The sequence below is a fragment of the Oncorhynchus kisutch genome, linkage group LG4 (genome assembly GCF_002021735.2).
Source record: "Oncorhynchus kisutch isolate 150728-3 linkage group LG4, Okis_V2, whole genome shotgun sequence".
In the NCBI taxonomy this organism is placed as follows: domain Eukaryota; kingdom Metazoa; phylum Chordata; class Actinopteri; order Salmoniformes; family Salmonidae; genus Oncorhynchus; species Oncorhynchus kisutch.
This window is the reverse complement of record NC_034177.2, coordinates 22214868-22230178: the sequence shown is the minus strand read 5'-3', so window position 1 is coordinate 22230178 and position 15311 is coordinate 22214868. Positions and strand designations below refer to the sequence as shown.

The 15311-nt window shown below is 45.0% G+C and overlaps 1 protein-coding gene across 7 annotated transcripts in view; it reads right to left on the bottom strand.

Moving 5' to 3' along the window:
• The window catches only part of LOC109888558 (A-kinase anchor protein 13), a 156617-nt gene that overhangs the window by 74255 nt on the left and 67051 nt on the right, over positions 1-15311 (bottom strand). For all 7 annotated transcript variants that reach the window (XM_031822659.1, XM_031822661.1, XM_031822662.1 and 4 more), the window contains exons 3-4: positions 8780-8933; positions 5044-5367 (exon numbers count right to left, since the gene is read on the bottom strand). In XM_031822659.1, coding sequence (XP_031678519.1) covers positions 5044-5367; positions 8780-8933 — 478 coding nt within the window. The remainder of the gene's footprint in view (positions 1-5043; positions 5368-8779; positions 8934-15311) is intronic.

Here is a 15311-nt window from a genome sequence, read left to right as displayed (position 1 = left end):
TGTCAGAAGATGGCAGAGAAAAAGGGAAGTAAAACAAGAGAAACAGGCACTGTATTTCGTCACCCTGACAGACACACAGGACAAAAAGAACAAAACAAATGTTAGGAAATTGTAATACCCAAACATACCATAATGCATGCATAATAAACAATATAAACTCAATGGCCTACAGTGACAGATGAGAACGCCTAGACTCATTGACGGGAAATTATCAACGTGAAAAATAAAATCAACCCCTCTCCAGATCTCTACAGACTCAGTTCAGTGGATCTGATTTGTAGAAACACAGAGACAATATGAGCATGGGCCGTCATTTCCTCTCTGTCAGCCCCATTCTATGGTAGAACTCTCACTCCAACAACCACTTACAGGAGGAGGGAGAGACACTAACAAATCAGATTTTCCACCAGTGCTGGATTCTCATGGATACTTTTCTCCCACAAACCCTCAGTCTAATAGACGCCGGGCGATGCGCTGGAATGCTAGCAGATCCTCTGTTGGCATTTAGAGCGCTGGCAGCCGATTTGACAAGGGATGAAATATGCCTTTAGGAGTTTTTCTGCGTTTTTCATGATATTAATGCCCCTCTGTGCTTTATTTTACTCAGAATTAGTTTTTGGCTGTGGCCGGGAGGTGTCAGTAGAGCCACCTAACAAAGACAGCCTCTAGGCCAGGCGGTGCCATCATGCAGCTAACAGAGAGAGCCTCTGGGCCGGTTGGTGCCAGCAGAGCCAGCTAACAGAGAGAGCCTCTAGACCGGGCGGGGCCAGCAGAGCCAGCTAACAGAGAGAGCCTCTAGACCGGGCGGGGCCAGCAGAGCCAGCTAACAGAGAGAGCCTCTGGGCCGGTTGGTGCCAGCAGAGCCAGCTAACAGAGAGAGCCTCTAGACCGGGCGGGGCCAGCAGAGCCAGCTAACAGAGAGAGCCTCTAGACCGGGCGGGGCCAGCAGAGCCAGCTAACAGCGAGAGCCTCTAGACCGGGCGGTGCCAGCAGAGCCAGCTAACAGAGAGAGCCTCTAGACCGGGCGGGGCCAGCAGAGCCAGCAAACAGAGAGAGCCTCTAGACCGGGCAGTGCCAGCAGAGCCAGCTAACAGAGAGAGCCTCTAGACCGGGCGGTGCCAGCAGAGCCAGCTAACAGAGAGAGCCTCTAGACCGGGTGGGGCCAGCAGAGCCAGCTAACAGAGAGAGCCTCTAGACTGGGCGGTGCCAGCAGAGCCAGCTAACAGAGAGAGCCTCTAGACCGGGCGGTGCCAGCAGAGCCAGCTAACAGAGAGAGCCTCTAGACTGGGCGGTGCCAGCAGAGCCAGCTAACAGAGAGAGCCTCTGGGCCAGGTGGCCTGCTGTTAGCTCCAGTTTCACTGTGCCTCACCAAGGTGCCCTGGACCAGCTTCAGGAAATGCCAGAGCTGGATAAGGCATTAAACAGCTGGCCCACTCTACCGGCAGGTTGGGGAGAGGAATGAAATGTTCCTAACCTGACTGCAGCATCATCTATTCTAAAAGGACCATTCATCTTTCCCTCTTTTCTTTTTTCAAACATCAAAGAGTTTTGGAATCAAATATTATCAGGGAAGAGCTCAGGTAATAGTGGAACGGAGGAGATGCAAAGCACAGGGGATATAAGCAGGCTCACATGTCCTACCAAATAAAGGACAGCATGCTTTCATATGGGTGCACGTCAGACCCAGAACCACCTGAAGCATATAAACCTGGCCAATCTGACAGGTGTTTCTAGCTCGCCATACATTGTTGGCTTGTTCTGTACATTGTTACTAGGCAGATCCCTGTGCTCTTACATGCTGAATCCCTGAGAAAAAAAGGATCAAAGCCATTCTGATACTATAAACCTATCCCAATGTGTTTAATAGGGATATATCTATCACTGAGTGGACAAGACAAAGCAGTCCTTTGAGAGGCTGATAGGAGGGGCTCAGTCTTCTAGCTCTGTGAGTTTTTGTGTTCCTCTTATCTATTCCTGACAGAGGCACTGCTCACCACATCAGCAGTCAGTGGCACAGCTCTGACAGAATGCAGGAATTGGAACTAACATTAGAGGACTAAACACATTCTGTTAGTATTACAAGCTGTCATCAGTCAAAGCTAAATACACAGACGGTAGACTAGACGCAGACATGGGTACACAGCATACCGATTTTAGGGCTTTGGAATTCAGACCATGGTTGTGTCCCGATCCAAAGGGCAGCTGCCTGCTGCCTACCTGCTTCCAAATGAACCTATGTTAGTAGGTAGCACTTTCCATTTGGGACAAGGCCCAAGGCAGCATCACGTGATATGGCATTCCCATTCCACTGAGCGCGAGACATTTGTTTACATCGTAGTCACTGTAGCAGGGTGAGCTAGCAATTCAGTGAACAACTATCCCAAAATGTAAATATCTGACATGAATAACAAGTAAACAAGTAACAGAGTCGATCTCCTCAGTACCTGTTAATGAATTAAGTTGACACCGACCAGAATAATTATCCTACGGTATAGGGTCCTCCTCTCGCATATTGCTTGGCGTGCTGCTCCATCGTTGTGGACATGACAGGTAAGCTTGCATGCATGATAGAGGCTACGATTTTTTTTTATATAGCTAAATAAGCAATTTTACTGAGTGTTTAGGAATTATTAATAACCCTAATCGTGGTGTTTCAGTGTGAAGCTAATATTGCATTCGAGCTTCTATTGTTTTTTCTAATAAGTAGGCTTGCATTGTGATTAATTCATACTATCAAACCATCACACCCGTGCATATTATTAAATGACACGGATGTTCAAGATAACGTGGTGTTATATTAGTTGACAACTAATATTGAAAGGTGATATGATGCAATCTAACTAGATTAGAAGGCTAATCCCACCCGGCAAAGGATACATGGGATGCTACCTTCAAAATAGCCGAATGAAGAGTTCTGATTAGACAGAGTACAACTACGACCGGAAGGACTTTTTTATAGCAGGTTAGGAGAATCTACGCAGCAGGTTATGATAATTAAAGTGGCAGGTTGGGGACTTAGGTTAAGGTTAGGAAAAGGTTCAGACAGAGTTAGATAAAATGCTCTCCTAACCTGCTACAAAAGTCACTTCCGGTCATAGCTTTACCCCCTGTAGTCACAACCTGAATGAAGGCGCCTTAGCACTTTAAGGTACCTTGGGATTGGGAGGCAGCATCCTCATCAATTGGGACACAGCTCATATGTGCCTATGTCAACAAACGTCTCAGGGGATGAGAAGCACAAAGGACTGAAAGGTCCTTCAAATGGATTTCTGTAGTATTGCTGTAAATATCAAATCAGCCTGGAGTTTACATTCTTAACTAAAGATATGTGTATGATGGATTATAATTGCTAAGCACTGACAATGTTAGAAAACAGACATGTCTTGTTTAATCTGTCTTCTCCAGTACGGTGTTCCAAATTACCCAGCAGGAGCCAATAGTTTTCATGATGACCTATGGGTCCTATACTATTACAGACAGGGCTGCCTGTCTGTCTCATCTGCCTCTAGTTTTTTCATAACTGTTCGTGAACAATTATTTCATCCTAAAATACCAGGTTTTTCCTCCTTTACCACAATCTCTTATTACTGGTGCAGAGAGAGAGGAGCAGAGAGAGAAGGGAGGAGAGGAGCAGAGAGAGAGGGGAGGAGAGGAGAGAGGAGCAGAGAGAGAGGGGAGCAGAGGGACACGAGGAGAGAGAGGGGAGCAGAGAAAGAGGGAAGCAGAGAAAGAGGGAAGCAGAGAGAGAGGGAAGAGAGGAGCAGAGGGGAGGGGAGCAGAGGAGAGGAGAGAGGAGCAGAGAGAGGGGAGGGGAGCAGAGGAGAGGAGAGAGGAGCAGAGAGAGGGGAGGGGAGCAGAGGAGAGAGGAGCAGAGAGAGAAGAGAGAAGGGAACAAAGAGAGAGGAGTAGAGAGAGAGGAGAGGAGAGGAGAGGAGAGGAGAGGAGAGGAGAGGAGAGGAGAGGAGAGCAGAGGAGAGGAGAGGAGAGGAGAGGAGAGGAGAGGAGAGGAGAGGAGAGGAGAGGAGAGGAGAGGAGAGGAGAGGAGAAGAGAGGAGAGGAGAGGAGAGGAGAGGAGAGGAGAGGAGAGGAGAGGAGAGGAGAGGAGAGGAGAGGAGAGGAGAGGAGAGGAGAGGAGAGGAGAGGAGAGGAGAGGAGAGGAGAGGAGAGGAGAGGAGAGGAGAGGGAGGTGATAGCACACTAACACTCTACTGACAAGAAGAGGCTTACTGGCTCCAAATGAAACAAGTACAAGTCAGCTCTCACCAGAGCCGACATTTATCCCAAATGTCCCCTTTTGTGCTCCAGAATATGTCCCAGGCTCTGGTTAATAGACCATATAAACACTGTGTGTTACTGTCTACTTATTAATTGGGTGGGAATGTTTGTTTTTAGCATATCTGACATTGCATTCCTGATTTATGATGATGACCCAATAGGAGCAGAAAACAGAAACACAGAGGAAATAAAGTGGGTGTACACATGAACATCAGGAGTGGAGAACTGGTGCTATCCCAGGGGACACTGCTCTCTCAGCTAAAGCCCTTCCTCTCCTTTCTAGGGTAGACTTCTCTAGTCAGACTCTCTCCTCTGTCAAGACCCTCTGTGTGCCAATTAACAGAATCGCTGCAGTTTGACTGAAGAGCCCCTCCAAAAAAACACAAAATGAATAAAGTGACCTCTGATTGGCCGTTAGCTGGAGTGGATCTTTATCCTAAAGCCGTAGGTGGCTGTTGCGAACATTAATGCACAGGCGGAGCTGGAGTATCATTAGTGAAGCACCTGGTGGGCACGCTCCACTACTCACACAGCGGAATGAGACCCCGGCCAAGTCATCTCTCGGTGGAAACAACAAATGTTCCCTAATTACCTCACTGAGGTGTGAACAGAACACAGCAACACATACTGTAGGAAATCTACAGGCACATTAAGAGGGTATAAGGCATAATAATGTACAGACAGACCGTGCTGCAACACTAAACTGTGAGAAACATACAGAGGTAGACGCACAGAGACACACAAAGCAGAGACCCCATCCATACTCACCAATGCTGTTGTCCAGGTTGGGGCCTGGTGGTGTGCCTACGTTGGAGCCCAGGACGCTCCACCCCTGGGGCAGGGCCAGGTGTCTGAGTGCCAGGGAGAGGCTCTCGTCTAGTCTCTCACACTCCTGCAGGGGGATCTGGCACTCATCCAGCAGCAGAGCCCCCTCCAGACCGTCGGCCCGCCCTGCAGCGCTCACCAGGAACTGGGCCATGTCGAAGGCCAGGTCCTGGACGAATTGGAAGCGCTCCTCGGCCACAGGGTCCACCGAGCCATCAGACCGCGCAGAGCACAGCGTGACCTGCACCGACTCACAGCAGTCATGGGCTGGGGAGAGAGGATGGAGTGTTAATATAACCTGCACACGTGCTTCAAACATGCCAAATATACTTTACAGTGTGAGTTTACAGTGTGAGTTTACAGTGTGTCGTAGCCCTACAGCTCAGACTCCAGAGAGAAGAACAGAGAAAACCATGTTCAAGCTCCACTGTCCTGCTGCAATGCTGGCTTGAGTTCTGTGGCTTCTCTGGTTGCTAAGATGCACAAAGTCCAAACATTAAACACTATTTGTCAGTGAATAGTTCTAAAAACCACAGAGAAATGAAAAGGAAGCCTTTAGCATGTATGTCTCTAGTCAGCTAATATGGGTGGGAGTGACAGAGTAACTGCCACGTTGCTTGCCCAAATAACTTGGCTGCATGGGGTCAACAGGTTTCAAAGCAGACAAACATGAATCTAGCCTCCATCCCAGTGGACCATTAAACAGACCATTTTAAAACAGACCACAGATAGAGATGTAACATTGAAGAGGCCTGTGAACCAAAAGGTAAATATGCTATTCTCACAATCAGAGGAATATTCATTATAGGTGTCACAAAGAGGGGAAATTACCATCAAAACCTATTAGCAACAACAAAAAGTGTTTAAACATGGCCTAGTGACGTGATATACAGAGCTGTTTACCATGTTCCTCCCTCCCTCTAAGAATGCATGGACTCCACAGCAAAAGGACTTAGTTAAGGAGAGCTCATATAATGAAACAGGAGTGATAGGACAGAAGACCCAAATACTCCTATTCATGGCTCTGCTGACGTCCACACACACACACACACACACACACACACACACACACACACACACACAAACACCGATAAATCAAAGCTAGGGCAGCCATCATACCATCATCAATATGCTCAGGGTGGTAACTGAAGCCGGGTGAAAGACAAAAACACCTAAATATATTTTTGTTTTATCACCAAGTCTTCTTCTGGTAAGGCTGCCTAGACATAAACAGCCCTTTGATGAAAACATGGTTTATTGCCAACAACCAGACAGATAGATATACAGTCGTATGAAAAAGTTTGGGCACCCCTCTGAGGCTGCATAATAATTGACTCTGTCGTCACAGAAAATGATCACAGTGGCATGCCATTCATTTTCTAATAAAAGCTGAGTACTGGGGTATTGTCCAGACAAAGATTTTTAGTGTAGCAATATTAAGTTGTATGAAATCAGAATTAAATCAGATGTGAAAAATAGGCTCTGCAAATATGTGGGCAGCCTTGTCATTCTGTTGATTTGAATGCCTGTAACTACTTACTTTACTAACTACTTACTATTACTTGGAACACAATTGGTTTGGTGAGCTCATTAAGCCTTGATCTTCATAGACAAGTGCATCCAATCATGGGAAAAGGTATTTAAGGTGGCCAATTGCAATTTGTTGTTCTCTTTGACTCTCCTCCGAAGAGTGGCAACATGGGGGCCTCAAAACAACTCTCAAATGACCTGAAAACAAATATTGTTCAACATTATGGTTTAGGGGAAGGCTACAAAAAGCTATCGCAGAGATTTAAGCTGTCAGTGTCCACTGTGAGGAACATAGTCAGGAAATGAAAGACCACAGGCACAGTTCTTGTTAAGGCCAGAAGTGGCATGCCAAGTAAAATATCGGAGAGGCAAAGGCGAAGGATGGTGAGAACGGTCAAAAACAGTCCACAGACCACCTCCAAAGACCTACAACAGCATCTTGCTGCAGATCGTGTCACTGTGCATCGTTCACCAATTCAGCACACTTTGCACAAGGAGAAGCTGTATGGGAGAGTGATGCGGAAGAAGCCTTTTCTGCACACACGCCACAGAGTCGCTTGAGGTATGCAAACGCACATTTGGACAAGCCAGCTTCATTTTGGAATAAGGTGCTGTGGACTGATGAAACAAAGATTTAGTTATTTGGTCATAACAAGGGACGTTATGCATGGCGGCAAAAGAACACAGCGTTCCAAGAAAAACACTTGCTACCCACAGTCAAATTTGGTGGGGGTTCCATCATGCTGTGGGGCTGTGTGGCCAGTGCCGGTACTGGGAATCTTGTTAAAGTTGAGGGTCGCATGGATTCTCCTCAATATCAGCAGATTCTTGGGAATAATGTTGAAGAATCAGTCAAAGTTGAAGTTACGCCGGATATTTCAACAAGACAACGACCCAAAACACTGCTCAAAATCTACCCGGGCATTTATGCAGAGGAACAAGTACAATGTTCTGGAATGGCCATCCCAGTCCCCAGACCTAAATATCATTGAGAATCTGTGGGATGATTTGAAGCAGGCTGTCCATGCTCGGCAACCATCAAACCTTACTGAACTGGAGATGTTTTGTAAGGAGGAATGGTCCAAAATACCTTCATCCAGAATCCAGACACTCATTAGAGGCTATGGGAAGCGTCTAGAGGCTGTTATTTTAGCAAAAGGAGGCTCTACTAAATATTGATGTGATGTTTCTATTGGGGTGCCCAAATTTATGCACCAGTCTAATTTTGTTTTGAAGCATATTGCACATTTTCTGTTAATCCAATAAACCTCATTTCACTACTGAAATATTACTGTGTCCATCAGTTATTTGATAGATCAAAATGAAATTGCTGATCCAAACACTCATTTATAAATGGAAATTGTCAGGGGTGCCCAAACGTTTTCATACGACTGTAATTATTGAGCAATGTTCTCACATTATAACAATGTATTTCCATGACTGTGAAAAAAGCAAGATGGCATAAATCTAGGAGAGAAGCAGTCATTTACAAATGCTACTTTCCTGTGGCAGCTGCCAAGAGGCCCATCCCATTTCAGTGGAACCATAAAGCTCAAATCGTTAGCTGGAAATGTCTCTCTGTGCCCATGAAGAGCGGGGTGTGTGTGTATTACTATCCTCGCGGGCACCGGAAATCCTCAAAAGTCCCCACAAAGATAAGTAAGACAAGGACAATTATCCCTCGTGGGGACAAAGGTTTAGGTTTAGGTTTAGGTTTAGACAAAGGTTTAGTGTTACAATTAGGGTTAGGTTTAGTGTTACAATTAAGGTTAGGTTTAGTGTTACAATTAGGGTTAGGTTTAGGGCAACGGAGGCTGCTGAGGTGAGGTCGGCTCATAATAATGGCTAAAAAGGGGCAAATGGTAGCCATGTGTTTGTTGTTGATACATTTCCACCTATTCCACTCTAGCCATTACCAAGTGCCTGTCCTCCCCAATTAAGGTGCCACCAACCTCCTGTGCTTTAGGGTCAGGGAAAATAGAATTGAATGGAATAGAATTGTAGGTCCCCACGAGGATAGAACCCCATTATGTGTGTGTGTGTAATCATAAAATATTTGGTTAATCCAAACGGATCTGCCACCACCAGTACGACTGTCCAGCATCAGACCTAGCAACCAGTTGTGTGTGTGGTGCATGGTGGAATTTACCTGGGCACACAGCCTGTAGGGTGACATGGCTTATTCTCAAGGTACTGGTCAGGTGCCTCTGGGTGGTGCCAGCAAAAAGCAGGTAGAACTCTACATCCTCCTCATCCTCCAAACGCTCTCCATCACCCAGCTGCACCGTCAGAAGACACTCACCCTGGAACAAGACAGACAAATAGAAATACAGTTATACATTTGATCTACAAAGTTTGATTGACATAGTTTTAACTAATAGCTTACATTGTCAGAGATTGCAACAGCATGGCAAATAAACCAGAGGAGAAACCCAAACAGAAACAGAGAACATTAAGATCATGGTGGGCAGGTATCAACACCTGTCTATTATAGTAGGAAGAGGCTGGGTTTTGTTATATCACTATCAACCTGTAATGTAGGTTGGAACACTCTACTGTATACAGAAAAACAAACCCTGCTAAAACAATAATTACCCTGCCTTATTTAATTACAGTGTATTGCGTAAGAAAATGTGTGTTTACCAGTGTTGGGGAGTAGTGAACTACATGTAGTTCAACTAGTAATTGAATTACATTTTGCAGTAGCTTGGTGGTAGTTGAATTAAATTCAAATCTAGGTAGTGTTTCCAGTAGTCAATTACTCTTTGCACAGTGCCTTGCAAAAGTATTCACACTCCTTGGATCTCTTCACATTTTATTGTGTTACAAAGGGGGGATAAAATGGATTTAATTGTATTTTTTGTCAACAATCTACATAAAATACTATTTAATGTGAAAGTTAAAGACTTCAAAACATTTAAAAAAGATTGATAGCAATTCAATAACTAAATATAGGTGTTACATAAGTATTCAGCTCCCTGAGTCATTACATGTTAGAAACCCCTCTGGCAGTGTTTACAGCTGCGAGTCTTCTTGGGTAAGTCACTAAGAGCTTTACACACCTGGATTGTGCAATGTTAGCCCATTATTCTTTTCATAATTCTTCAACATCTGTCAAGATGTTGGGGATCATAGCTAGACAGTAATTTGCAAGTCTTGACATATTTTTTTAAGCAGACTTAAGTCAAAACTGTAACTTGGCCAATCAGGAACATGCCTGTCTTCTTGGTAATCAACTCTAGTATACACCGAGTCTACAAAACATTAAGAACATGTTTGTAATATTGAGTTGTTGAGTTTCATCCTCAGTTTTCTCCCATCACTGCCATTAAACTACGTAACTGATTTAAAATCACTAATGGCCTTATGGTAATATCCCCGAGAAGTTTCATTCCTTCCCTGCAGCTCAGTTCAGAAGGACGACTGTATATTTGTGTCTGGGTGGTTTAATACATACAGTAATCCACAGCATAATTATTAACTTGACCATGCTTAAAGGAATATTCAATGTCTGATATGATATTGGTAACCATCAACCAATCACTGCCCTTCTTTACGAGGCTTTCGAAAAGTTCCCTGGTATTTGTAGTAGAATCTGTGATTGAAATTCAATAATTGACTGAAGGACTTTACAGATGTTGTACGTATGGGGGACAAAGGAAGGGTAGGTCATTCAAAAATCATGTCAACCACTATTATTTCAGTGAGTACATGTTACTTATTATGGGATTTGTTAAGCCACATTTTACGACTGAACTAATTTAGGGTTTCCTAAACAAAGGGTGAATACTTAGGCAACAAATATATTTCAGTTTTCACATTTTCATTCATCTTAAAATATATATACAATACCATTCAAAAGTTTGGGGTCACTTAGAAATGTTCTTGTTTTTTTAAAGAAAAACAAAAAAAATTGTCCATTAAAAGAACATCAAATTGATCAGAAATACAGTGTAAACATTGTTAATGTTGTGAATGACTACTGTAGCTGGAAACGGCTGATTGTTTATGGAAAATCTACAATGGAGTACAGAGACCCATTATCAGCAACCATCACTCCTGTGTTCCAATGGCACATTGTGTTAGCTAATCCAAGTTTATCATTTTAAAAAGGCTAATTGATCATTAGAAAGCCCTTTCACAATTATGTTACACAGCTGAAAACTGTTGCCCTGACTAAAGAAGCAATTAAACTGGCCTTCTTTAGACCAGTTGAGTATCTGGAGCATCAGCATTTGTGAGTTTGATTACAGGCTCAAAATGGCCAGAAACAAAGAACTTCCTTCTGAAAGTCTATTCTTGTTCTGAGAAATGAAGGCTATTCCATGCAAAAAAATTACACGAAACTGAAGATATCGTGCAATTCTGTGTACTACTCCCTTCACAGTACAGCACAAACTGTCCCTAACCAGAATAGAAAGAGGAGTTGGAGGCCCCTGTGCACAACTGAGCAAGAGAACAAGGACATTAGTGTCTAGTTTGAGAAATAGACGACTCGCAAGCCCTCAACTGGCAGCTTCATTAAATAAAACCCGCAAAACACCAGTCTCAATGTCGACAGTGAACAGGTGACTCCGGGATGCTGGCCTTCAAGGCAGAGTTGCAAAGAAAAAGCCATATCTCAGACTGGCCAATAAAAAGAAAAGATTAAGATGGGCAAAATAACACAGACACCGGACAGAGGAAGACTGGAAAAAAGTGTTATGGACAGACAGATCTAAGTTTGAGGTTTTCGGATCACAAAGAAGAACGTTTGTGAGACGCAGAAAAAATGAAAAGATGCTGGAGGAGTGCTTGACGCCATCTGTCAAGCATGGTGGAGGCAATGTGATGGTCTGGGAGTGCTTTAGTGGTAGATAAGTGGGGGATTTGTACAGGGTAAAATGGATGTTGAAGAAGGAAGGCTATCACTCCATTTTGCAACGCCATGCCATATCCTATGGACGGTGCTAAATTGGAGCCAATTTCCTCTACAACAGGACAATGATCCAAAGCACAGCTCCAAACTATGAAATAACTATTTAGGGAAGAAGCTGTAAGCTGGTATTTAGTCTATAATGGAGTGGCCAGTACAGTCACCGGATTTCAACACTATTGAGCTGTTGTGGGAGCAGCTTGACCGTATGGTACGTAAGAAGTGCCCATCAAACCAATCCAATTTGTGGGAGGTGCTTCAGAAAGCATGGGGTGAAATCTCTTCAGATTACCTCAACAAATGTACAACTAGAATGCCAAAGGACTGCAAGGCTATAATTGCTGCAAATGGAGGATTCTTTGACGAAAGCAAAGTTTGAAGGACACAATTATTATTTCAATTAAAAATCATTATTTATATCCTGGTCAACATCTTGACTATATTTCCTATTCATTTTGCAACTCATTTCAAGTATGTTTTCATGGACATTTCTAAGTGACCCCAAACTTTTGAACAGTAGTGTATATAATTGTTCTTCCACTTTGACATTAGAGTGAATTGTTATAAATATACACTGCTCAAAAAATAAAGGGAACACTAAAATAACACATCCTAGATCTGAATGAATGAAATATTCTTAGTAAATACTTTTGTCTTTACATAGTTGAATATGCTGACAACAAAATCACACAAAAATTATCAATGGAAATCAAATGTATCAACCCATGGAGGTCTGGATTTGGAGTCACACTCAAAATTAAAGTGGAAAACCACACTACAGGCTGATCCAACTTTGATGTAATGTCCTTAAAACAAGTCAAGATGAGACTCAGTAGTGTGTGTGGCCTCGACGTGCCTGTATGACCTCCCTACGACGCCTGGGCATGCACCTGATGAGGTGGCGGATGGTCTCCTGAGGGATCTCCTCCCAGACCTGGACTAAAGCATCCGCCAACTCCTGGACAGTCTGTGGTGGATGGCGCGAGACATGATGTCCCAGATGTGCTCAATTGGATTCAGGTCTGGGGAACGGGCGGGCCAGTCCATAGCATCAATGACTTCCTCTTGCAGGAACTGCTGACACACTCCAGCCACATGAGGTCTAGCATTGTCTTGCATTAGGAGGAACCCAGGGCCAACCGCACCAGCATATGGTCTCACAAGGGGTCTGAGGATCTCATCTCGGTACCTAATGGCAGTCAGGCTACCTCTGGCGAGCACATGGAGGGCTGTGCGGCCCCCCAAAGAAATGCCACCCCACACCATGACTGACCCACCGCCCGGTCATGCTGGAGGATGTTGCAGGCATCAGAACGTTCTCCACGGCGTCTCCAGACTCTGTCACGTCTGTCACATGTGCTCAGTGTGAACCTGCTTTCATCTGTGAAGAGCATAGGGCGCCAGTGGCGAATTTGCCAATCTTGGTGTTCTCTGGCAAATGCCAAATGTTCTGCACGGTGTTGGGCTGTAAGCACAACCCCCACCTGTGGACATCGAGCCCTCATACCACCCTCATGGAGTCTGTTTCTGCACATTTGTAGTCTGTTTCTGCACATTTGCACATTTGTGGCCTGCTGGAGGTAATTTTGCAGGGCTCTGGCAGTGCTCTTCCTGCTCCTCCTTGCACAAAGGCGGAGGTAGCGGTCCTGCTGCTGGGTTGTTGCCCTCCTACGGCCTCCTCCACGTCTCCTGATGTACAGGCCTGTCTCCTGGTAGCGTCTCCATGCTCTGGACACTACGCTGACAGACACTTGTTGGCTGCTATTCCTTCACTCTGTGGTCCAACACATCCCAAACCATCTCAATTGGGTTGAGGTTAGGTGATTGTGGAGGCCAGGTCATCTGATGCATCACTCTTCTTCTTGGTCAAACCAGATGGGATGGCGTATCGCTGCAAAATGCTGTGGTAGCCATGCTAGTTAAGCGTGTCTTGAATTCTAAAAAATCACAGACCGTGTCACCAGAAAAGCAACCCCACCATCACACCTCTTCCTCCATGCTTCACGGTGGGAACCAAACATACGAAGATCATCCGTTCACCTACTCTGCATCTCACAAAGACACGGCGGTTGGAACCAAAAATCTCAGATTTGGACTCATCAGACCAAAGGACAGATTTCTACCAGTCTAATGTCCATTGCTCATGTTTCTTGGCCCAAGCAAGTCTCTTCTTATTGGTGTCCGCAGTGATTTCTTTGCAGCAATTTGACCATGAAGGCCTGATTCACGCAGTCTCCTCTGAACAATTGATGTTTAAATGTGTCTGTTACTTGAACTCTGAAGCATTTATTTGGGCTGCAATATTTGAGGCTGGTAACTGGCTGAACTTATCCTCTGCAGCAGAGAACTCTGGATCTTACTTTCCTGTGGCGGTCATGAGAGCCAGTTTCATTATAGCGCTTGATACATTTTGCAACTGCACTTGAAGAAACTTGTAATTTTCTTGAAATGTTCAGGTTTGATTGACCTTTATGTCTTAAAGTAATGATGGACTGTCATTTATCTCTGCTTATTGGAGCTGTTCTTGCCATAATATCTTGCCATAATATGGACTATATGGTCTATTACCTAATAGGGCTATCTTCTGTCTACCACCCCTACCTTGTCACAACACAACTGATTGGCTCAAACGCATTAAGGAAAAAAAATCCACAAATTAACTTTTAACAATGCACAATTTAACAATGCATATTTGAAATGCATTCCAGCTGACCATCTCATGAAGCTGGTTGAGAGAATGATTAAATGTGACACTTTGCGGCCACCTGATTAGTTTGCAATGAATTGTGGGTCATATCAATCCCACAAGAGATCAAGTTCTTCACTCACTCCCTCAAGCTAATTCGAGGGCAGAGGAGGCGACGTTAGTTAATTGGACCTACACTTAAGATAGCGATCAAACTGCATCCGGTTTCGACGAACTAGACTTCAGCATGCTAACTAGTTATTTGGGCCTGAGCAGTCGGTGTCCAACTTCTTAGATGGACAAGTGGCATTCAGCCACACGAGATTGAGCAATAACAGGTCTGTGATGCCCTTAGATGTCCAGGGCTGCACGCGAGCCACACTCAGCAGATCACTATGTGTATACCCTTTGCCGAGAGGCATGGGTAACCCGCCGAACCCCACTCATGATAGGGATTGGGGAATGCAATTATTTCCCAGGAACAAGGAATTCCCAGTAAGCGCGGATCATAAGTCCCTGCCCTTTGTACACACCGACTGTCGCTACTACCGATCGGAGGATTTAGTGATCGGTCACGGAGGTCGGTCACGAGGTCGGTCACGGAGCGCTGAGAAGACGATCAAACTTGACTATGTAGAGAAAGTAAAATTGGTAACAAGGTTTCCGTAGGCGAAACTGCGGAAGGACCCTTAACGGTTTGCCAGCCGCCGGCACAGCTGAAAGGGTCGATTTGCCATCAATAGGAACCCCTGGGGTTCCGTGGCTGGGGGAGTCGCAGGTCACCTCCGTGTAGCCTTCGTCCCCCTAAGTGCAGACCAGGACGGCTCGGTGGGAGTGGGCCTTGGTTCTCTCTCCCCTCCCCCGTGCACCCTTCCCTTCCTTGCTTGGGCGGGAGGCACCCACGTTCGCTGCATAGTCGGGCATGGCTTCCGGTGGACTCTGTCTCTTTGTGCTGCCGTTGTGTTTTTTTTGCATTAGAAAAAGGACTCACCCAACATGTATGATAGGTACTGACCAAGGATGACAAACCTGGTGACCACTAAATGTCCTCGTATACCCATATTTAGATCAAATGCACTT